The following is a 24,565-nucleotide window of genomic DNA, read 5'->3' on the forward strand; positions in this document are numbered from 1 at the left end:
TAAATACTATGTTCTGAGTACGATAATCTGGCAACGGTGCAAAGGAGACAACTCAAGGGCACAAACAAAGGAAACAATAATAAAAAAAAGCCCGCTACTCGCTGCTCCTAAAAAAATTAAAAAAAAGAATCATAAGAGGTCTCAGCGTGAGGGAAGGAGAGCTTAAAACACGGCCATATAACGACGACATAAATAGGCCAAGAAAATACAATTGGAAATGAAGTATGTAATATCAAACCCTCCTATCCTCCTCCTCCCGAAATTGACCTCTCTTTTTAGCCACTCTTCTATAGGCCTACTATATTCTCGAAGCAGTAAGTAGCGGGCTTTTTTATTTTCATTATTGTTTTCTGTATTTTCCACGCCCTTAAACCGTCTCCTTTGCTGTAAAAAAAAAAAAAAAAGAGAACGAAAAACTATAGAACTTTAGAAAAAAAAACTTTAGAAGCTGCCGTTGGGTTTTGAGTCTGTAAAAAAAATTCATGTCTTCGTAAGAGCTTGGGACACGGCTGTATAATTATGTCGTTGTGGCTGTACTCCCTCATTTCTCTCTCGCACCTGTCCCTGTCGGCGCCCCAGCAAGCCATGAGGTCTGGGCACTCCCTCCCTGTCCCTTCGTGCCGTTGCCAGTGCCATGGGGGACTGGGTATAGGCGCGGGAAATGTGGTTACGGGAATATGGGATCACTGGGGAAGGGAATGGATATGTGTTTGGGGTAGATGGGAATGGTGTGGTACGTAATAAATAGTATAACATTACTCACCTTCTGCCTCTTAAGCTTATGAAATCAAGGGACAACACCCGCCTATGAGGGAAGCGTGTTAAGTGTGGTGAAGATGACGGACAATTTGGAGGAGGAGGCGGAGGAGGAGGAGGAGGGGAAGGAGGAGGAGGAGGAGGAGGAGGAGACAATTTCAAGGAGTTTAATGACGGTGATTTTTCTGATTTATTTGTTTGTTTGTTCTTTTCTGTTGTTGATTAGCTTATTCTGTCTTTATGTTTTTTTTTTTTTTATTCCACAGAAAGATAATGTAGTGTTAGGTAAGTCTCTCTCTCTCTCTCTCTCTCTCTCTCTCTCTCTCTCTCTCTCTCTCTCTCTCTCTCTCTCTCTCTCGTCTGTTTTTCCCCCATAAATCACGTTACAATGCAATGCTATGTGTTGTCTTCATCTGTGTGTGTGTGTGTGTGTGTGTGTGTGTGTGTGTGTGTGTGTGTGTGTGTGTGTGTGTGTACTTAAAAAAAACAATGCATGATTCTTTCTTTCCCACCATCATCACCATCTCTTCCCTCACCATTTACCCCCTCCTCCTCCTCCTCCTCCTCCTCCCGCCCTGTTGACCCCCGCGACCTGCATGACCGTAATTCTCTCTCTCTCTCTCTCTCTCTCTCTCTCTCTCTCTCTCGACCTTTGCCCCCTTCACGCCCTTTTTCTCACACTCCTAACGATGTGTGGGTGTGGTGAAGGGAGGGGGGGGTTGAAAAGGGGGAAGGGATGGTGGTGGTGGTGGTGGTGGGATTTTGCTGTTGTTGGTGGTGGTGGTGGTAGTGCTGGAGGTGCTGGTTATTGTTTGGTAGCTATGGTATAAAAAAAATACTCCATTCCACCTCAGTTGACACCAAGTAGCGAGTAGCCGGCTTTTTTTTTTTTATTGTTTCCTTTTTTTTTGTGCCCTTGAGCTGTCTCCTTTGCTGTAAAAAAAAAAATGTATGAAGAAACTTTTGTAAGGTATGGAAGCTCTGTTGAATGTCCGCTCTCCAACAGGTTTTGTACGACACACATCGAGTCAACTGTTCCGTCACCAGCAACAGAGCAACTATCCTCGTCCTACATCGTCTATAGGGAGGGGCTTCTCGTCTGATTTGGGGTCAACTACGGTGGAATAGAAGTAGTAGTAGTAGTAGTAGCATTATTATTATTATTATTATTAGTAGTAGTAGTAGTAGTAGTAGTATAGTAATAGTAATAGTATTAGAAAAAGTCGTAGTAGTAGTAGTAGTAGTAGTAGTAGTAGTAGTAGTAGTAGAGAGAGAAGTAGGTGGAAGAGGAGGCGAACAAGAAGAAAAAGAGAGGAAGAGGAGAAGGTGGAGGTGAAGTAGGAAAATGGTGGAGAGGAAATGGTGGAATATTATGTTGATTGTGGAAGACAACAATGTGGATAAGTGGTGGAATGCATACACACACACACACACACACACACACACACACACACACACACACACACACACACTCTCTCTCTCACCTGAGTCATCCACCTGCTTGCTACACACTCTGACCAGCTAATTAGAGAGAGAGAGAGAGAGAGAGAGAGATCTCTCTCTCTCTCTCTCTCTCTCTCTCTCTCTCTCTCTCCTCGTCACGTGGGAGAGTATGGGTGAAAGGGAAAGGGAATCTAACTCTCTTCATAACACACCATACGATATTGCGTGACCCGGGTCGTGGATTGGTCTACATACATAACTTTTTCTTTCCTTTTTTTTTTCTTTTCGTTCGTCTCGTCTCTCTCTCTCTCTCTCTCTCTCTCTCTCTCCATGTAATGTACCTTTCTCACCTCGTTTTTTGAGCTTCGATATTCACTCGCTTTATTTTTGTTTTCTCTGCGCATTCGGATAATTTTGTTTCCCATAGATTATAGACTTTATTTCATTCCCCATGTAATATTCAGTTTATTTTGCCTAAAGTAAGAATCAGTTATTTTGTTTTCCTATATAATATTCGCTCTTATTTTGTCTTCCATATAAGATTCGTTTTATCTACTACATATATACCCATTATTTTTTTCTTCCAATTTCAACTCATTATATTTAGAGGTAATTTCAATGATAAATCAGTGAAAGTCTATCCTTAAATAAAATAAACACACCTGACGAAAAACAAATTATAGTGATACATTTACATCATACTTTTTTCTCATATGCATATTTCATCATATTTCATTGTAGTTATTACGTCATATTTTTTTCATTATACATTTTCATTATATTTCATACGTATTTCATCATAATTTATTGCATTTTGTCTCTTTTATCACGTATACTCATTTCATAACATTTTATTTCATTAGATTTGTTTGTTTTCATATATATGGCATTGCATTACGTATTTTTATCCTCTGTAATTGTACACTTACCTCATATTGTCTCTCATAGTCACTCACTATATTCTTACTCATCACTTATTTCATTTTTGTTTATTTTATTTTATTTTATTTTATTTGTTTTTCCTATACATTCCATTCCCTATTTCATTCTTGTTTGTCTCATTGCATTCATTACATTTTTCATTCACCACATCTTGCAACTATTTTCTCACATCACTTCTTTCATTCGTTTATTTTTTTTTTTTATATTGATTCCATTCCTTATTTCATTTTTGTTTGTCTCATTGCATTCATTACATTTTTCATTCACCACATCTTGCAACTATTTTCTCACATCACTTATTTCATTTTTTATTTTTTATTTTTTTTCCCTATACATTCCATCCCTTATTCCATTCTTGTTTGTCTCATTGCATTCATTACATTTTTCATTCACCACATCTTGCAACTATTTTCTCACCACTTATTTCATTCTTGTTTACTTTATTTTATTTATTTTTTTTTTTCATATACATTCCATCCCCTATTTCATTCTTGTTTGTCTCATTGCATTCATTATTTCACTCACCACATCTTGCAACTATTTTCTCACATCACTTATTTCATTCTTGTTTACTTTATCTATTTATTTATTTTTTTCATATACATTCCATCCCCTATTTCATTCTTGTTTATCTCATTGCATTCATTATTTCACTGACCACATCTTGCAACCATTTTCTCACATTTTACCCCAATTTTTATATCCCATGCATAATTGTTACATTCTTACCCATAATCTCTTACAGCGTACGCTACATCACTTTTTTGTTGTCTACCTTCCTTTATTTTTCATTTGTTTCCTATTTACCCATCACACGTTTGCTCGGGATATCTCACAGCAAAACATTGGTACATCGCTCCTCCTTTTTTATTCCTTCTCTTTTCTCTGTGTTTATTTTCTTTCATACTCACTTAATTATTTTTACTCGGCCCACCTTGCAGCTAAACGTCATATCAACTCTTTTATTTTCTTATTTTCTTTTCTTTTTATTTGTTACACACACACACACACACACACACACACACACACACACACACACACACACACACACACACATATTATATTTCTACTTATCACGTTTTTACAGCTAAACATACGTCACTCAGTTTTTTTGCCTTGTTTATTTCTTCCGTGGTGAACTTATTACAGTTTCCTCAGCATATCCTACAGCAGTACAGGTAATTACATCACTCACTTAATTTTTTTTTTTTTTTTTTTTCCCCTTTTCCTTTGCGTTTTTCTTTTTGTCATTACCCGTTGTATTCGCTACGAGAAAACTTCGTCATAGGCTAGTAAGATTTGTATGCCTGTCATCAAGTCCACCCGCACCCAGCTTCATTTTCCCTTTCGGGCTGGTCGGTAAATGGGTACTGGGGAATCATGGGGAATGTTACTGTGGGAACCTGAATGTTGCACTGACCCATTTTCCCGCGGTAGTGATTTTTAACCTCCCGCAGATTTAAGGGTCTATGACACTGAGGTGGACCCCGAGGCCACGCGTATTTTTCATGGACTACCAAGTCGACCGTGGTGAAGATCACCTAAACTCAAGATAAAGCCGACGGAGCAATATTTCCGTAGTGTCCCTAAGAATATCTGTTTTCTTTGACGATTGGAAGAAAATTACTTAAAGGCCATTCTTATATATTTTTATAAGTCTCAAGTAGACTATAAAGTTGGAGGCGTACGCTAACCTGCGCGTGTCCTTAGTGTTCATCTCCGTCGCATTGACCCTTTAGCTTGTGGTGGGTAAGAACTCATTACCCGGGTCACAGGAAAATTGCCACATCCGGGTCACCACACTGTACCTTCCTCAGGTGTCCCCGGGTATCCATTTGTCGACTTGCCCGAAAGGAAAAATGAACCAGGATCAATCCTGGAATGAACCGCTGGACGGGCTGCACGCCGACTGCTCTGAGTCGCGATCAAACTCGGACCTCAAAATGGTGGCCAGGCGTGTTAACCACTGCCACGCGGAGTTGTGCCCAGCTGGATGTCTTGATTTTATCCATCCCTAAGAATTATGACCATTTGTATCTTGCTGGTTTTAAAACCTAAAAGACACGGAGATTAATACAGCAGTAAAGCGTTAAGGGACCTTCATCTGCTTCCTAATGCCTCGAGTCAGGCACTTCGATGAGGCACAGCAAAGCCTGAGACCACTTACAAACGGCTTGATTGTCCCTGTCTAGGTGTGATGTTTTTTTGCACCTTGCTGGCCCAAAGGCTAAAAAGACACGGACATTAATACAGCAGAAAGTGCCACACAGTTCCTCTCTTTATTAATAGCTGGCACTGAGGTGCAGCCTGTCATCTCGAGGACGAAAGACAAACCAAATGAAACACCAAGAAGCCGTTGCAAGTTTATTTCCCAAAAATAGACATTCTTGTACAAATTTGGAAGCATGTTTGTAACACTGAGCAGCCGTTGCACTATTCGCGAGGAGGGAAGGAAGGAAAGCGGGTAAGGGAGGAAGCCAGGGAGGGAAAGCTGGTTAACTGAGCACCGTCTGCCGCTCGCTTCGGGCAGGATTCGAACCCGAGGACAGTTGTTACACTCTGTTCACGTTAACGTCGAGAATAAGCCCCGCCCACGCCAACCAAGAACCACCAATAGGATTCAACCTTTAGCAGCATCCAATAGAGGACGATGAAAAAGAAAATAAAAATGAAGAGGAAGTAAATAAAGATAAAAAGGTGAACGAGAAAGAAGAAAAAATGTGGATGAACAAAAAGAAGAAAATGGAAAATGGAGAAGAAGAAAAAGAAGATGGGAAGAACAAAAAGAAAAGGAGAACAGAAAACTGAAGAACAGCAAGAACCAGCAAAATAGTAGTAGTAGTAGTAGTAGTAGTAGTCGTAGTTGTAGTAGCAGTAATAGTAGTAGTAATGATAAAAAAAAATAGCACTCAATAATAAAGATAACGAAAGAAACTAAATAGGAAAACAAGGAATAAAGAAGTTAAGGAAATAAACGAAGAAGAAAAAAATATATAAGAATAATAGGTTTACAGTGAATGGGGGAAAGTAAAGTTAGAGGAATAAACGAGGAATAACAGACAAAAAATAATACAAGGGAATAATAGAAGAATTACAATGAATATGGGAAAAGGGGTGGAGCTTATTCGCCTAGTTAGCGTGAACAGAGCATACAACAAAGGAGTTTCCGCTAGGTCCTCACAGGGGGCGCCAGAGGGACTGATCTAACGCTGACTAACACTACACAGACAGGAAACAGAGGAAGCAACACTACGTAACGCCGGACTCAAAATAATGTGTACAGGTTGACCATACAGTGGGCGTGGCAAGATGGCGTACTCATTGCCTCAGCCCAGCAGTATAGAGAAGGCACATACACGCATAGCTTCGTAGGTGGGGCAATATGGTGTCGTCAATGCCTCAACATATAAGTATAGTCATCTTAAACACAACATAGAGGCAAGATGGCGTCATAATAGCCTCAAGATAACTTAGTGAGGCAAGATGGCGTCCTCACGGAATCAACACGTAAATACAGTCATCATAAACACAAATAGAGGCAAGATGGCGTCTTTATGGCCTCAACACGTAAATAAGGTCATCATAACCAACATAGAAAGACAAGATGGTGTTCTAATAGCCTTAACACGTAAATAATCATCCGAAACACAACACAGTGAGGCAAAATGGCGTCTTTATGGCCTCAATACGTAAATATGGACATCATAAGTGAAACATCAAGAGGCAAGATGGCGTCCTAATGGCCTCAACACGTAAATATTCATCAAAACATAAGATGGTGAGGCAAGATGGCGTACTCATGGCCTCGGCACTACGTCATCATCAACACGACACTGAGTAAGGCAAGATTGCGTGGTCAGTTGTTTCAGGAAGGCACAAACACATACAACACGTTGGACAGGGCAAGATGGCGTCGTTGTTGCCTCAGGGTCTTAGTATAAACACATGTAAAAACAGTCAGTAGGATGGGTGAGGCAAGATGGCGAGGACGTGGACTCACACCATTGACATAACTCGATCTCTAATTACATAGACACAATAGCTATGTAATTGAACTCTAGTCACTTGAGGTTTAAACATTACCGAAAAGTTAACATCATCGTAGCCTAGGATCGGTGAAGGCGAATAAGTAACTATATATTGACTTATTTTAACTATTTTTCCAGTCATTCCTTTTTGATATCGCTTTTTAATCAGAGTAACAATATATTTTTAACCTCTACCACAAGTCCAAGGAAACCCAATGTATGCAAAAGTTAAAAAAGTAAACATGAATAGGAGTTGAAAATGGCTCCGTCTATAGTATGTTCCCCTCACGTTTGGATCAACATTTTTCATCATAATAAGTAAGGATAGGATAATTCACGCTGTCTTAAGGCCAGTTCCACAGTTCGACAGAGTAAATAACTTTATTTTTAATCAGAGTAAGTAACTATATTTTAATCCGTCAGGACCAACACTTTTCATCATAATAAGTAAGGATAGGATAATTCGCGCTGTCTTAAGGCCAGTTCCACAGTTCAACAAAGTAACTATATTTTTAATCAGAGTAAGTAACTATATTTTTCACCTCTGCCACAAGTCCAAGGAAACCCAATGTATGCAAACGTTAAATAAGTAAACATGAATAGGAGTTGATAATGGCCTCGTCAATAGCATGTTCCCCTCACGTCAGGACCAACACTTTTCATCATAATAAGTAAGGATAGGATAATTCACGCTGTCTTAAGGCCAGTTCCACAGTTCGACACAGCGCGTTTGTTTGTGCACTCCCTAACCTTATCATGAGCGAGTTTTTTTTATACTAATCAGACTACTTCCCCTACTACAAGTCCAAGGATTCCCAATATATCCAAAAGTTAAATAAGTAAACATAAATAGGAGTTGCTAATGGCCTTGTTTATAGCATGTTTTTTATACCTGTTTTGTTCTTGTTTTATCTTTTAACTGTTTCCTCTACTGCACAAAAAAAAATAAAAATAAAAGAGTAGGAAATATCTTGTATAGTGTGTGATTTTTACGTTCCCAAACTAGATACGAAAGAACACGAGTATTTCTCCAATATAATGGTTGGTGAGATCCCTAACCAAATATTAAAGCCCAGTAGATTTCTTATTTATAGTGTATGGTTACATCATTCCCTAAACAAATACGAAAGAACACTAGAAATTATTACAGTACTTGGTTGTATATGTTCCCTAACCAAAGACTACGAAATAAGTATAGTATAGTGTATGGTTTGAACGCTCCCTAACTTTTCCGCCACACCCAATAGCCTACTGCTGTCCCCAAACTTCACTACTACTCCCATGTTTGCACCTTTCACGAGCGGCGGTAACACTAACCAAGCACAAAAGAACACGATAATTTCTTATGTAGTTTTTGATAAGCTCCCAAAACAATTAACAAAGCCTGCGAAAACCTCTTGCATACTGTTTGCTTTTTACTATGTAGGAAATCTCAATAGTAACAAGACCCTAATGTTTTGGGTGGGCATTGTTTCTACGCTTCCAAACCATATACCAAAGACTAGGAAAATTTATTGTCTAGTGTTTGATGGCCATTGTGAAGCTAAGAACTTTGAGGAAACTATACAGGAAATCTCTTTAGTATCGGGTGATGATTCGTAACGTTGCTAGATTGTCGTACTCTGCCTCTTATGTTTGCCGATTTCCGACCCAAAAACTGCTTTCATCCCCCGAATAACTGCCTTCATATATGGTTATCGTTTAAATGGTTAATTATTGGTGCTTCTTGACAACAATTATGGGCAAGAAACCGGTAAATACACGGCTCTGAGTACGATAATCTGGCAACGGTGGTGGTGAGTGCAAAACCCGAGTCTGGTTAGGTTAGTGCGCTTACATTGTCTCCGTGTTGGACTGTGGCACCGGCCCTGAGCAACGTTGCCAGATTGTCGTACTCAGCCGCTTATATTTCCCGACTTCCTACCCCAAAACTGTCTTCTGGGCTCTAATAACGAAACTCATTTATAGTTATCGTTAAAAGAGTTAGATCCTGATGTTTCTTGGCGATAGTTAGGTGTCAGAAACCGGTAATACTATGCTCTGAGTACGATAATCTGGCAACGGTGGCCCTGAAGCGTCTCTGGCAGTATAAAGCGGTTCTCGTGGGTGTTACAAAAGGTTCTCCTACTCGTGACATCCACCGTAAACAGAGTGCGAATGCGCCAACCAGAGGGAATGACGTAATAAACTTTGACACTTTGACAAATTCAACATTACGAGAGAAATTTAAAGAACAATAAAATTCGTATAGACAAAAAAACGGAGAGGGGGTCGTGTCTGAATTAGTAAAAAGAAAATAATGATGGAAAAAACAAAGTACAAATATATCGATAAGAATGATTTTGACCCTTTGACAAGACGGAACATTACTTAAGAAAATAAGAGTTCGCAAGAAAAAAGATTAAAATTAGTAGATAAAAAAAAACACCACTCGTTTCTAGACCATTAAAGAGATAAAAAAAACACTAATCAGAATGAACTAACATTTTAAAAGAGCTAACTATATAACTAACGAAAGAAACATTAGGAGATTCAAAACAAAATGCAATGAAATTAATTTAGAGAAAAAAGAGCACTAAATAAACTCATTTTCTAACTTTAAAAAAAAAACGAGAAAAAAAAGCAAAAACAGTTTCCAGAGTGACGAACGTAAATCAATTCTGAAACTTAAAAAAAAAAACAAAAAAAAAAAAACTATCTTTAAGAGAGATTTACAACGAATTGCACTAAAATGAAATGCAATAAACTTAAGAGATTCACAACAAAATATGCAATGAAACAAACGGAAAAAAAAGGATCGAGCATAAATTTTAGAACAATTAAAACAAGAAGATAAACAATAAGATACCACCACAAAACTAAGAAAATAAAAAGATAATAATAAAACGTAAAGAAGCAATACTCAAAGATAAAAAAAAAAAATAAACAAAAGCGCAAAATATAGAAAAAATACATAATACCACAGATTGAGTCGTGAATTAAGTATCAGACATATTAAACTTACAAAAAAAAAACATCAATACAACGAAAGAAACAAATAATAGAAAACAAAAACAAAAGAAAAATGGATCAGAAACAAAATGAAAAAATAAAATACAAAAACAAAAGAAAAAAATAACTATAGATTGCTTGGTGTAGTGAGTGTGAGGCTTAAGTGTTGACATCTACTCTTCGTCTACTCGTGTCTGTCTGTTATCATTAATTGAGCAAGTTTGGTTAAGTATACGCATGTTGAGAGAGAGAGAGAGAGAGAGAGAGAGAGAGAGAGAGAGAGAGAGAGAGAATATATACCCAAGTTACCCCTCTTCACTATATATTTTTAGTATTGTCAATAAAAAAACACTAGAAAACGAAATTACCAGGTTTTGAGGGTAATAACCAAAGTAACTCTACGGAAAAATCATTACTTATGTCTAATCCAACTCTTAACCATATTTTCAGGGGTAACTTGACCAAAAGAAACGCTAGAAAAGGAGATTATTTAGTTACATAGGTTAGCCCCATTATTTTCAGGGGTAACTTAACCAGAAGAAACACTAGAAAATATTATTTATTTACTTAGGTTAGCCCCATTATTTTCAGGGGTAACTTAACCAGAAGAAACACCAGAAAAGGAGGTTATTTAGTTACTTAGGTTAGCCCCATTATTTTCAGGGATAACTTAACCAGAAGAAACACTAGAAAAGGTTATTTATTTACTTAGGTTAGCCCCATTATTTTCAGGGGTAACTTAACTAGAAGAAACACTAGAAAAGGAGATTATTTAGTTACTTAAGTTAGCCCCATTCTAACCATATTTCCAGGGGTAACTTAACCAGAAGAAACACCAGAAAAGGAGGTTATTTAGTTACTTAGGTTAGCCCCATTCTTAACCATATTTCCAGGGGTAACTTAACCAGAAGAAACACCAAAAGAAAACAAGGAATATATCGTGTCAGTAGCATTTTTCTGGCAGTCTTAACTCCTGAGACACGCCAGTCCTCGTCGACAGACCAGGCTTGGTGGGCGTCAGGCAATAGAGTCGGTCAGTCGGCTCCAGCGTTGCCAAATTATCGTACTCAGCGCATTGCATTTTTGTAGTTTCTGACCGATAACTATAGCAAAAAAGAACGAAACCTATCAATATTTAACAGTTTTAACGCTAACTTTAATTTCCTATCGTTATTTGTGTGGTTACGACAGTCTTGGAGCCTAAAAATGATAAATGCAATGTTCAGTGTACGACAATTTGTCAACGTTGGTCGGCTCCCTCTTCATGGGCCGTCACCCGACAAAAAGGGCCTATGAACAAAATCTTTAAACAATAACAACTGAACTCCTGTGTGTAGCGAGAGTGTGTACCAAGATCAATATAGCATAGTGTCCTTGCTGTGTACTGACGGACGGGAAGCTCGGGTTAGTAGGAAAGTGTTAGTTCAGCGATTCTCCACCAGAGGGCAATTGGCTCCGGGACTGGGGAAGCTTCAGGTCTCAGGGAGGAATGATTGCAGGATGATTAAGGACGCCAGGGCACGTATTCACCAAGGCATGTGAAATTTTCCAAGATCTCAATGTCCTCGCCACTCGTACTGTTTCATCTAGCAAGCCCCCAAACATCTGTGCCTGAAGGGGCTATTACACTGGGCAAATTTTCCGTGGATCTTCAGTCAAACCACGATTTCCGCTGGCGTGATTTCATATTTGCGTGGTTTTCTGACGTGTCCACGATCTTCCAAAGCTACGGTAGATTTCACTGAAGGACGACGGTATTACTCATCATCTTCATCAGCAGCAATAACAACAAACAATTGAGAACCACGTTAGCGGAAATCGTGGTTTGACTGAAGATCCACGGAAAATATGCCCAGTGTAATATCCAGTCTTGGCCCACAAAATCTGAAGTCCCGCGATAGTAACGAACATAATAAATGGTAGATGCTTAACGAATTGTAGGTTTGGGGGCAGTACATGATAACAGAGAGACAAATATGACCTGAAGCCTTAAGAACCGCTGTGTTGGGAGAAGTTAGGACCAGTTAAGAGGAAGTTAGGGTACTGAAACCTCTTAAAATGCCCCTCCACTTCTTAGGGATGAAGTTAGCACACGTTAGAGGGACAAAGGATTAATTAGGCAGTTGATATGTCCCTTTTTTCTTCGTATTGGGGGCTGGGGGGGTTGAGTGCGAGGGGGAGGAGGGAGGAGGAGAGGGAGGGAGGGGAAGAGGGGGAGGGAGGGAAGGGGGAGAGGTTATGTAGGAGGAGGAGGTAGGAATTTGAGAAGACGGTATTTGCACGCACACACGCACACACATGCACGCACGCACTCTCAAACATATCCACTTACATACTGATTCATTTCTTCATTTTCTCATTCATTTACTCACTTATTTACTCACTTTTTCACCTTTTTTCATAGACGCACACACCTTCACTCACTCATTCACACACTCACACACACGCACGCACGCACTCTCAAACATCCACTTCTATACTCATTCATTTCTTCATTTTCTCATTCATTTACTCATTTACTCACTTTTCACCTCTTTTCACACACACCTTCAGTCCTCACTCACTCACTCACTCACTCACCGTCTTCTCGTCCTACTCGGAGGCGGCTGACTGTTCTTCCTGTTCCTTTCCCTTCTCTCACTCCCTTCCCTCTTATTCACAGCATTCTCCCTTCCTGTCCCAACACCAGCGCTCTCCCTCCTCCGCCTCACCCCACTCTCCCTCCTGCTCCTCGTCCCACTCTCCCTCCTCCTCCTCTCCCCCTCCTCCTTGTGCTATTCAACCCTCTTCTGGACCTCGCTCAGCACCGCCTCGCAGCCCTGACGTGCCTTCTGCAGCATCTCCTCGGCCTGGGTCTGGAGGGATGTCTTCTCTGGCCCCTCCATCAGGTTGTCGAGGTTAATCATCACGTTGTAGTAGGCACCCCACGCCCCGGCCTCAAGGCACCGCGCGCCCACCTAAGGAGATTGACTAGGGTGATTTGGTTGGCTTGTGGAGGAGTTGGTCAGTGGATGGTTGAGTGGGGGAAAGAATGTGAGTGAGTGGATGACTTTTTATTTTGTTTTATTGTGGATGGGTTGATGGATGGGTGAGTGGGAAGTTTTTAGTAGGAATAAGTGGATGACTGCGTAAGTGGATGAGTTGAGTGAATGAATGATTGATAGGGAAGTAAGTAGATGGTGTGAAAAGTGGATAGGTGGATGAGTGGATGAAGGATTAACTGACTTGGTGCCTGACTGACTTTGCTAACTGACTGACTGATCATGAAACTATACCTTTAAGAAGATGAGTGCATAAAAAGAGAGAAGAAGATGAAAAAAGAAGAAAAGATAGAAAGAAAGAAAGAAAAGGAAGTAAAGAATGAATATAAAAGATAGAAAAAGAAGAAAAAGAAAAGAAGAAAAGGAAATGTCGAGAATAGGAAGAAGAAAAGAAGAGAGAATGAAAGAAAGAAAAGAATGTAAAGAAGGAATAGAAGAGATAGAAAAAAAGAAGAAAAAGAAAACAAGAAAAGGAAATGTCGAGAATAGGAAGAAGAAAAAGAAGAAGGAATGAAAGAAAGAAAAGGAAGTAAAGAAGGAATAGAAAACAATAGAAAAAAGAAGAAAAAGAAAAGAAGAAAAGGAAATGTCGAGAATAGGAAGAAGAAAAGAAGAGAGAATGAAAGAAAGAAAAGAATGTAAAGAAGGAATAGAAGAGATAGAAAAAAGAGGAAAAAGAAAACAAGAAAAGGAAATGTCGAGAATAGGAAAAAGAAAAAGAAGAAGGAATGAAAGAAAGAAAAGGAAGAAGGAATAGAAAACAATAGAAGAAAAGAAGAAAAAGAAAAGAAGAAAAGGAAATGTCGAGAATACGAAGAAGAAAAAGAAGAAGGAATGAAAGAAAGAAAAGGAAGTAAAGAAGGAATAGAAAACAATAGAAAAAAAGAAGAAAAAGAAAAGAAGAAAAGAAAATGTCGTGAATGGGAAGAAGAAAAAGAACAAAAATATACACAAAAGCAAGGGGACCAAGATGAAGATAATAAGAAATACAGAATAAAAACCGGAAGAGGAAGAAAATGAAGGAGGATTAAGCAGAAAAAAAGGAAGAAAGAATGAAGTCCTCAACATACATTTTAACACCCTCATAAAATACTTACAACCCTTCCCTTCCCTTTCCTCCCCTTCCTTTTCCTTTCCTTCTCTTCCCTTTCCTTTCCTTCCCTTTCCTCCCCTTCCCTTTCTTTCCCTTTCCTTCCTTTTCCTTTCCTTTCCTTCCCTTCCCTTCTCTCCCCTTCATTTCCCTTCTCTTCTCTTCCCTTCCTTTCCATTCTCTTCCCTTCCCTTTTCTTCTCTTCTCTTCTCTTCCCTTCCCTTCCCTTCCCTTCCCTTCCCTTCCCTTTCCTCCCCGTCCCTTTCTTTCCCTTTCCTTCCCTTCCCTTTCCTTTCCTTTCCTTCCCTTCCCTTCCCTTTCTTTCCCTTTCCTTCCCTTCCCTATCCTTTCCTTTCCTTTCCTTCTCTTTCCTTCTCTTCCTTTCCCTTCCCTTCCCTTCCCTTCCCTTCTCTTTATTCTTTCCTGAGTTTTCTACCCTTCATTAAATTTCTCCTCCCCTCTCATTTCTCCTTCCCTTTCTTAGCTTACCTTCTCTTCCCTTACCTTGATTTACCTCCCTCCCTTCCATCTTACCTCACCTTCCCCTCTCTCTCCCCTTCCCTCCTTCCCTCCTATATTCCTTACCTTCATTTTTTTCCCTCCTCCTCCCTTCCATTTTACCTTTCCTTAACTTTTTCATTATTATCTCTATTTCTGTCTATCTGTCTATTTATATATCTATATGTCTATTTGTCTACCTATCTATCTATATATCAGTCTCTCTCTTCCCACCTTACCTTACCTTACCTTGCCTCACCTTACCTTAACCTAACCTAACTTTTCCTCCCCTCACCTAACTTAACCTAACCTAACTTTACCTTACCTTACCTTACCTTACCTTACCTTACCTTACTTTACCTTCCCTTCCCTTCCCTTCCCTTCCCTTTCCTTCCCTTACGTCACCTTACCTTACCTTTCATTTCCTTTCCTTATTTTCTCTCTTTTCCTTTCCTTTCGTTACCTTACCTTACCTTAACTTCCCTACCCTTCCCTTCCTTTCTCTTTCCTTCCCTTACGTCACCTTATCTTACCTTTCATTTCATTTCATTTCCTTTTCTCTCTTTTCCTTTCGTTACTTTACCTAACTTTACCTTACCTTACCTTACCTTACCTTACTCTACCTTCCCTTCCCTTACGTCACCTTGCCTTACCTTTCATTTCCTTTCCTTATTTTCTCTCTTTTCCTTTCCTTTCGTTACCTAACTTTACCTTACCTTACCTTACTCTACCTTTCCTTCCCTTACGTCACCTTACCTTATCTTCCATTTCCTTTCCTTATTTTCTCTCTTTTCCTTTCCTTTCGTTACCTCACCTCACCTCACCTTCGCGTCCCTCACCTGCACGTCTGATCGGCAGTTGTAGTTGCCGAGCGTCGCCATCTGCAGCAGCGGCTCCAACGTCTGGTCGATGGTCTTCAGCAGCGAGAGGGGCACTTGGATGGTCCTCTCCATGGCCACACGCAGGGCCCGCTCCCGCACGCCCTTCTCCTCCTCCGTGACCTGGGGGAGCCGCACCGCGTCCTGTGGGGGGTGGAGGAAGAGTGGCGATTTTTACATCCGTTAATTGATTTCGCACTAACTGAATCTGCAGGAGAGTGTTTCAGTAACGGATGAATCAATCCCCAAAGTCTTGTCAATATCTGTGTTACGACTCCTGGCATGAATCGACGGACCGTTTTTCCTATAGTCTGTCACAAATATGAAGTCAGGCTGGGTGGGGCCCGCTCGGGGCTACAGAGCCGCCAAACCTAGCCTTTGGGGTAAGGACAGCCGTCGGTGTAGCTGCCATCGAAAATGAAGGTGAGGGAGGAAGTGACATGGTGTCTTGATCGCTGACAACGTCGGAAATAAAAAAATAAAATGTCACTTGTTATGGAATTTGTAATTCTTTGCCATTATTCTAAAAAGTGACAGATTCATAGCATATACTTGTTTAATGTATACAGAGTATTAAATGGACAATTTCAAATGGTAAACAGCTGAGACTTGAAAGTGGTGTATTGAGGTGGCGCGGCGCGCCGTGGAGAGGCTCGGGCCCACCCAGACTGTCTTCATAGCCGAGTCTGAGAACAGTTAATCTGTCTGACGTAATAATGTAAGCTTGCTCATACATACGTGAAGACCTGTCCCAGGCCTCCCTGTGGTCGTTTCTTCTCCATGCAGCTAGAATTAGAGGGAAAAGAAAGGAAAAGGTGGATGTAGCTTCGTTAGCCCATTCGCCTGCTGCCTTGAGATAGGAAAGAGAAGTCAGTGTGTGTGTGTGTGTGGTTAAGAAGGAGGAATGAAAGAAAAAAACAAAGATGAAATGGAGGGAAAGAGAAGGCGAGGAATAAAGAACAGGAAGAAGAGAAGAGGAGAGAGGTACAAGAATTCATGGGTGTTGAGGTGGAAATGTCCTGAATAACAGTGGAGGAAGGAAGGGAATGAGAAAAAGAATGAGGAAGAAAAAGTCGTGAAAAACAAAACTGCGATTCTTCCGCGAAAATTAACAAGCGCTAAAGTGTGAGTGTGATTACAGGAGTGACTGAAGAACTGCGAAGGAAAGGGCGATAAGGAGAGGAAGGAGGAGAACGAGGGAAATGAAAGACGAAGAACAAAGAAGATGAATAAGAGGAAAAGGCGATAAAGAGGGGAAAAAGGATAAGAAGAGCTACGGAAGAGGAAAAATGAAGAAGAAAAAGATAATAAGAAGAATGAAGAGGAGAAGGTGGGTGTGGGTATGGGTGTGGGTGGGTGTGGGTGGGAGGGTGTGCTTGTGTACGCCTATGTCTGTATGTGTGTATGTATGTATGTATGTATGAAGAAAAGTAGAAATAAAAAGAAAATAAAAATGAAAATGAAGGCAGAAATCGAATATAGGAATGATTTCGTTATTTCGTGTTCGTGTGTTCGTGTGCTTCTGTATGTGTGTATGTATATATGTATGCATGTATGAAGGAAAGTAGAAAGAAAAAGGAAATTAAAATGAAAATGAAGGCAGAAATCGAATATAGGAATGATTTCGTTATTTCGTATTCGTGTGTTCGTGTGCTTCTGTATGTGTGTATGTATATATGTATGTATGTATGTATGAAGGAAAGTAGAAATAAAAAGAAAATAAAAATTAAAATGAAGGCAGAAATCGAATATAGGAATGATTTCGTTATTTCGTGTTCGTGTGTTCGTGTGCTTCTGTATGTGTGTATGTATGTATGTATGAAGGAAAGTAGAAAGAAAAAGAAAATAAAAATTAAAATGAAGGCAGAAATCGAATATAGGAATGATTTCGTTATTTCGTATTCGTGTGTTCGTGTGCTTCTGTATGTGCGTATGTGTGTGCGTGTGCTCACCATATAGGCGTTGTAGGCGGCGGTGTCAGCGTCGATGGCGGGGACGAGGGCGGTGGCGGCGTCGTGCAGGGGCGGGATGAGCTGGCGCATGGCGGGGTCCAGCGCCTCCCACTGCCGCTTGCCGAAGGTCATCTGGCCCACCATGGCACCCAACGCGGCACCCTGGGGAGGGGGGCGAGGGTTAGGAGGTTGAGTTTAGGGTAGTGATGATGGTGATGATGGTGGTGATGGTGAGGTTTGGGTATACTATTGTCATCATCACCTGATTATCGCCCATACAATCATCTCTTATCACCCTTATAATTATTAGTACCATCATCACCATCATCACTAATACAATCACCTCTCATCACCTTCATCACTAATACAATCACCATTCATCATCTTCATCACTAAAACAATCACCTCTCATCACCTTCATCACTAAAACAATCACCTCTCATCACCTTCATCACTAATACAATCACCATTCATCATCTTCATCACTAAAACAATCACCTCTTATCATCTTCATCACTAATACAATCACCTTCATCACTAATACAATCACCTCTCATCACCTTCATCACTAATACAATCACCTCTCATCACCTTCATCACTAAAACAATCACCTCTTATCATCTTCATCACTAATACAATCAACATTCATCATCTTCATCACTAAAACAATCACCTCTTATCATCTTCATCACTAATACAATCACCTTCATCACTAATACAATCACCTCTCATCACCTTCATCACTAATACAATCACCATTCATCATCTTCATCACTAAAACAACCACCTCTTATCATCTTCATCACTAATACAATCACCTTCATCACTAATACAATCACCTCTCATCACCTTTATAATAATTACCATCATCATCATCATCATCATTACAAACACCATCACCACCATCTTTACAGTCTTCACCATTACCGTATCACCATTTTAACCATCATCATCACCGCTATAATCACCACCACTACCATTGTTACTACCATCACCATCACCATCATCTCTATCACTACCATCACCACCACTACCATCATCATCATCGTCTCTATCACCATCACCATCATCACAATCACAATCACTATTACCATCATCGTGAATAGTCGAAAAAAGTAATGATTGTGACTATTTTATATGGCTTATGATTGTGAGTGATTGTGAATTAATACCAAAATCAGGTCAGAGAGAGAGAGAGAGAGAGAGAGAGAGAGAGAGAGAGAGAGAGAGAGACGGGCAGACAGGCACTCACGTCACTCCCGCAGACGGACCCACAAAAAGGAGCATAAAGAGGGCAAGAAGGGCAAGGGGACAGCAACCAACCCTCACCACGATGCCATTAACCCAATTATACCGCCGCCGCCGCCGCCACCTTCACCACCACCACCACCACCACCACCATCACCTCCAGGACCAATTATACCACCACTACCGCAGCCGTCACCTTCACCACCACCATCACCACCACCACCTCCAGTACCAAAAACCATCACTACCACCATCACCATCCCCACTTTCACTACCATCACCTCCACTTTACCTATATCACCACCACCACCACCACCATCACCAGCACCACCACCACCTCCAGTACCAAAAAACATCACCACCACCACCACCACCACCTCCAGTACCAAAAAACATCACTACCACCATCACCACCTCTACTATCACTACCATCACCACCACCATCACCTCCAGTACCAAGAAACATCACCATCACCACCACCATCACCTCCAGTACCAAGAAACATCACTACCACCATCACCATCTCCACTATCACTACCATCACCACCATCCATATCATCACCACCACCAAAACCACCATTATCATACTACCATTACCAGAACCACCATGATCACCCTCACCTTCACCATCACCACCACCACTACCATTGCCACCACACACCATTAACACCAGAATCATGAATACTACCACAATCAACATCATCACCACCATCACCACCACCATTACCAATATTTTACCTTCACCACCACCACCACAAAAAACACCGCATGGATACCTATCACTACCATCACTACTACTGTTACCACCACCACCACCACCACCACCACCATCACCACCACCACCACCTCTTGGGATTATAGTCATTAAATCACCCTCACCAACACCAACAAGAAGGAAAACATCTGCAGCAACTCTGTTAAAAAAGAGGAAGAAAAAGATGAAAGGTAAAGAAGAAGAAGAAGAAGAAAAAGAAAGTAAGAAAGAAAGAAAGAAGGAAAGAAATAAAGTAAAAGAGAAAGACAGAGGAAAATTGAAAGAAAAAAGAAAGAAAGGCGAGGCAAAAAGATAGATGGATGAAGAAAGAAATCATCGGAGAAAAAAAAAGGAAGAACATCAACAACATCAACAACTACTGCAACTAATAACAACTAATAACAATAGCTAATAATACTAATATACTAACATAACATACTAACATAACATACTAACAACAACATGCTAACAACAACAACAACTACTACTACTACTACTACTACTACTACTACTACTACTACTACTACTACCACCACTACTACTACTACTACTACTACTACTACTACTACTACTACTACTACTACCACCACCACCACCACCACCCCACTCACCAACGCCGCCACCAACGCAGCCACTGAGCCGCCGCCCGGAGCAGGACAGCGCGAGGCCACCCCCTTCACCAGTTCCTCCACGCTGCCCTTCCCCAGCCGCCCCACGCCCGCCCCGGCACCGCCCACGCCCACGCAGTACTCGATGATGCGCTCTCTGGGGGTGGAAGGGGGTTGGGGGAGAGGGGAGAGAGAGAGGGGTTAGGTTTGTGTGGGTGGGGGAGAGAGAGAGAGAGAGAGAGAGAGAGAGAGAGAGAGAGAGAGAGAGAGAGAATGGGTTGTGTAGGGGGAATGAGGGGGGGGAGTGTGTGTGTGTGTGTGTGTGCTCTTTTTTCCAGTGTTTTTCTCTCCCATGCACACACACTTCACTCAACACACACACACACACACACACACACACACACACACACACACACACACACACACCGAGATAATACGATACAATTACCCACGAAATACGACGAACACACACACACACACACACACACACACACACACACACACACACACACACACACACACACACACACACACGAAACATTGATTACACACCCACACACACTCTCACTCCTAAAAAATGTAAAATGTAAAAAATAAAAAAAAAGCCCAGAAAAATTGGACAGTTAATCGCAGCAAGCTTGGCCTAAAGGAAGATTATGGTTACTTGATTAAACAACAGCGGAGGGATGTTCATAATTAGGTAATGGAGGAGGGCGAAGAATTAGGCGATTTAATAAGTACCAAGAGGCGATAATATAGGAAGTTAATGACCTCTGTTACACCACTTAAGTACACTATGTCTGCTGCTGCTACTACTAATACTACTACTACTAATATTACTACTGGGTTTACGACTACTTATATTACTACTACTACTACTACTACTACCACCACTACTGATTCTACTACTACCACCATTCTCCTACTACTACTTTTTCCACTATACAATTTTTCTTCTTATTATGTACTACTATTTGGCATTTTCTATCCATCTATCCTTATATTCATCCATCTTTTTTTATCTATCTACCTGTTTGTGTTTGTCTATATTATTCATTCATTCACTTTCATACACACCCTCGTTCACTCTTACGCACATTCACTCAACCACTAAACACACGATCAAAGGGGCAGCTGGCGTCTCCGAGGATGCCACAAATCAGTTTCCAAGCAAGGTAAAGAGCGCGGTTCAGTTAAAGGGCTATATACTGACTCCCTTGTGTCCGGTGCTGTGTTTTAAGCGTCCGGGGAGATGTGTGATAATGAATGTAAGCGACTTGTTTGCCCGACCACTGCCAGATATTTTGAGAATGGCCTCCAAATCACCCGCTGGCGTAAAGTAACATTATTGTGTATCATTCCTGCAGGTAAAGTTTTATTAATAACACAGTGCACTGGTGGGTGGAAAAGTTTGAGTCAGAGTATAGTAAAGTTGGGGGCATACACTATAGCTGCGCGTGGCCTCAGTGCCCATATCCGCCGCACTGACTCCTGATACTTTTGATTAAATAAAGATCTTGGAAGCTACAACCAAATACGCAGGAAACGTGATAGAAGTGAACCATTTGATTTGAAAAAGTACCTTCGTTTATCATTATCAGTTTCCGCTCCTTTGTCATCACGCACGACCCGTCACCACGAGTTCCCAATGATCGTGTGAACGGGCCTTGAGTCATTACACACTGATTCATTAAGTCATTCACTGTCATTCATTCGTTCACGCCCAGTCACTCATACTCACTCACTCATTAATTCACAAACACATTCATTCGCGAACTCATTCACTCACGCACAGTCACTCATACTCACTCAGACTCATTTATTCATGAAAACATTCATTCGCGAACTCATTCACTCACGCCCAGTCACTCATACTCACTCAGACTCATTTATTCACAAACACATTCATTCGCGAACTCATTCAGTCACGCCCAGTCACTCATACTCACACAGACTCATTTATTCACAAACACATTCATTCGCGAACTCATTCACTCACTTGCAGTCACTCATACCCACTCAGACTCATTTATTCACAAAAACATTCATTCGCGAACTCATTCACTCACGCCCAGTCACTCACACTCACTCAGACTCATTTATTCACAAAAACATTCATTCGCGAACTCATTCACTCACGCACAGTCACTCACACTCATTCACAAACACTCATTGACACACTCACCCACATTCTCCCACCCGCCCACGCACTCACTCGCGCATTCATTCACTCCTTTACGCACGCACTTCTTCACTCCTTCACACACACTATCTCGCCCTCCACACACACACACACACACACACACACACACACACACACACACACACACACACACACACACACACACACACACACACACTGTCACCCATTCCCACAGTCACTCCCTCCCTCCCCATTCTGTCTCACTCACTCCCGTACACACTCATTCACACTCACAAACACCCCCTTTTCCTCTCTCCCTCTTTTATCCAGACACTCCCTCCTCCCCCTCCATCCATTCACTCACTTTGGGTTGAAGGGCGACAGCGTGCTCAGCCCCAGCCTGTTGATGGCCAGCTGCACCTTCTGCTCCTCCTCCAGGATGAAGAGCTCCTCCTTCTGGATGTAGTACTCCGCCGCCTGCAGGAGCGCGCCCAGAGGTACCAGACCCACCGCCTCGGACCCCATCACGCCCAGACGAAGCTCCGCGGCGTCCTTCTTGGCCTAAAGGTATGAGAAAAGGATGTTAGGGGGTCCTTTTGCGTGTGGGTGTGATTGTATAGTAGGTTAGGTTAGTCTTCCATTGTCTTCAGCTGTAATTTTTTTTTTTCTGTAACGCGATAACTTTTGAACCATTACAGCTAGGATGTTGAAACTTCATAGGTGGACTACTAATGGCCCCCCACCGGACGAGTTCGATTTTCAAGGTCAAAGGTCAAAGGTCAAGGTCACCGAGGTCAAAAATGCATATTTTCACATTTTGAGCACTCCGACCAGAGGGTGTTGGCGGCAGGCGGTTTGCACTCGTTAGAATGTCCAATGTCTAGTTATTATTTTTTTTTTGTACGGTTATTGGGAAGTAGAAATGTTACTGTTTGTGTCTTTCCCTTCCTCTCCTCTTCCCTTTCCCCTTCCTTTCCTTTCCCCCTTTCCTTTTTTCCCCTTCCCTTCCTTTCCCCTTCCCTTTCTTTCCCCTCTACATCCCCTTCCTATCCCCTTTCCCCCAATTCATCCTCCCTTTCCTAACCTCCACCTCACCTTCCCTTCCCCCTCCTGTCCCTTTCCTCCACTCATTACCTCTCATTCACTCTCTCTCCCTTCCACCTTATCTTACCTTCTCTCCCTCTCCCTTCCCACCCATCTCCCCTCCCTTCTCCCCCTTCTCCCCCTTCCCTTCACTCCCCCCTCACCTCCTCGTAGACCACGTGCATGGGCGTCACGTCGTAGTCGGTGAGGTTGACGCTGATCTGCGCCAGCTGCTGCTCCTCCAGGTACCAGCCGATGGCCTGGCAGCACTTGAGGCGACCAGGCTGGCCCGTCCCGCGACCCTGCTCCCGGAGGTTGAGTGCGATCCTGGGGCACGGGGCGAAGGGGGTCAGGGGGGAAGGGAAGAGGGGAGAGATGAGGGGGGGAAAGGGTGAGGGAGAAATTGGAAGAGAGGAAGAAAGAGAACGAGAGGAAGAACGAGGAAAAGAAAGGAAATGGGAAAAGAGGAAGAGAGGGGGAGAAAGAGAAAGAAAGAGGAGCAAAGAGAAAGAAAAGGAAGGAAATGAAAGAAAAGGAAGAAAGCTGGAAGAAAGGTCAAGAAAAGGAAGACTCAAGAAAGTTCTTATGAAAGGAAGAAAGAAAGAAAAAGGAAGGAAGGAAGGAAAGAAGAGAGAGCAAGGAAACGGAAGAACGGAGATAGATGTAGAGTAGTAGTAGTAGTAGTAGTAGTAGAAGTAGTAGTAGTAGTAGTAGTAGTAGTAGTAACAGCAACAATATACACAATAGCAATACAGTCATCATCACCACCATTCGGGCGTCACCTGTGGGCCTGCTCCTTGGTGGACAGCAGGTTGATGTTGTAGGCGATGAGGAACTTCCTGACGCCCGTGACAGTGGCGCCCCAACGAGACACGAACTCCCGCCCGCCGAAGTCAGGCTCCCACTTGGGCTGCGTCAACTGAGGGAGGGGGAGGCGGTAAACGGGGGAGCGAGGGGAGGGGAGGGGTGATTGGGGTATGTTATGGAGAGGGAGATGTGTTGAGAAGCCAAAAGAGAGGTCAATTCCGAGAGGAGAGGTGTCTTGATACTCTCCTCATGAGAGTTTAAGTCGTAGGCAGGAGGAAATACAGACAAAGGAAGGCTGTTA

General features: G+C 41.8%; 1 protein-coding gene and 2 long non-coding RNA genes across 4 annotated transcripts in view; 1 reads left to right on the forward strand and 2 right to left on the reverse strand.

Annotated features, from left to right (window-relative positions):
• Window positions 1-24,565, forward strand: part of LOC127005644 (uncharacterized) — a 100,002-nt gene that overhangs the window by 50,610 nt on the left and 24,827 nt on the right. For both annotated transcript variants that reach the window (XR_007758772.1, XR_007758771.1), the window contains one exon: window positions 22,813-22,941. This is a non-coding gene — a long non-coding RNA (uncharacterized LOC127005644). The remainder of the gene's footprint in view (window positions 1-22,812; window positions 22,942-24,565) is intronic.
• LOC127005645 (uncharacterized) lies at window positions 5,492-9,836 on the reverse strand. The gene is made up of 2 exons (XR_007758773.1): window positions 7,712-9,836; window positions 5,492-7,358 (listed from the first exon to the last, which is right to left on the reverse strand). It is a non-coding gene; the product is annotated as an uncharacterized LOC127005645 (long non-coding RNA).
• LOC127005641 (formimidoyltransferase-cyclodeaminase-like) overlaps window positions 11,097-24,565 on the reverse strand; it is a 55,443-nt gene continuing 41,974 nt past the window's right edge. Inside the window, exons 4-10 of the mRNA XM_050874657.1 lie at window positions 24,240-24,376; window positions 23,622-23,784; window positions 22,739-22,935; window positions 20,235-20,388; window positions 17,620-17,781; window positions 15,629-15,811; window positions 11,097-13,117 (exon numbers count right to left, since the gene is read on the reverse strand). Coding sequence (XP_050730614.1) covers window positions 12,935-13,117; window positions 15,629-15,811; window positions 17,620-17,781; window positions 20,235-20,388; window positions 22,739-22,935; window positions 23,622-23,784; window positions 24,240-24,376 — 1,179 coding nt within the window. The 3' untranslated portion in view covers window positions 11,097-12,934. The remainder of the gene's footprint in view (window positions 13,118-15,628; window positions 15,812-17,619; window positions 17,782-20,234; window positions 20,389-22,738; window positions 22,936-23,621; window positions 23,785-24,239; window positions 24,377-24,565) is intronic.

Source organism: Eriocheir sinensis, chromosome 30 (assembly GCF_024679095.1).
Source record: "Eriocheir sinensis breed Jianghai 21 chromosome 30, ASM2467909v1, whole genome shotgun sequence".
Taxonomy (NCBI): Eukaryota; Metazoa; Arthropoda; class Malacostraca; order Decapoda; family Varunidae; genus Eriocheir; species Eriocheir sinensis.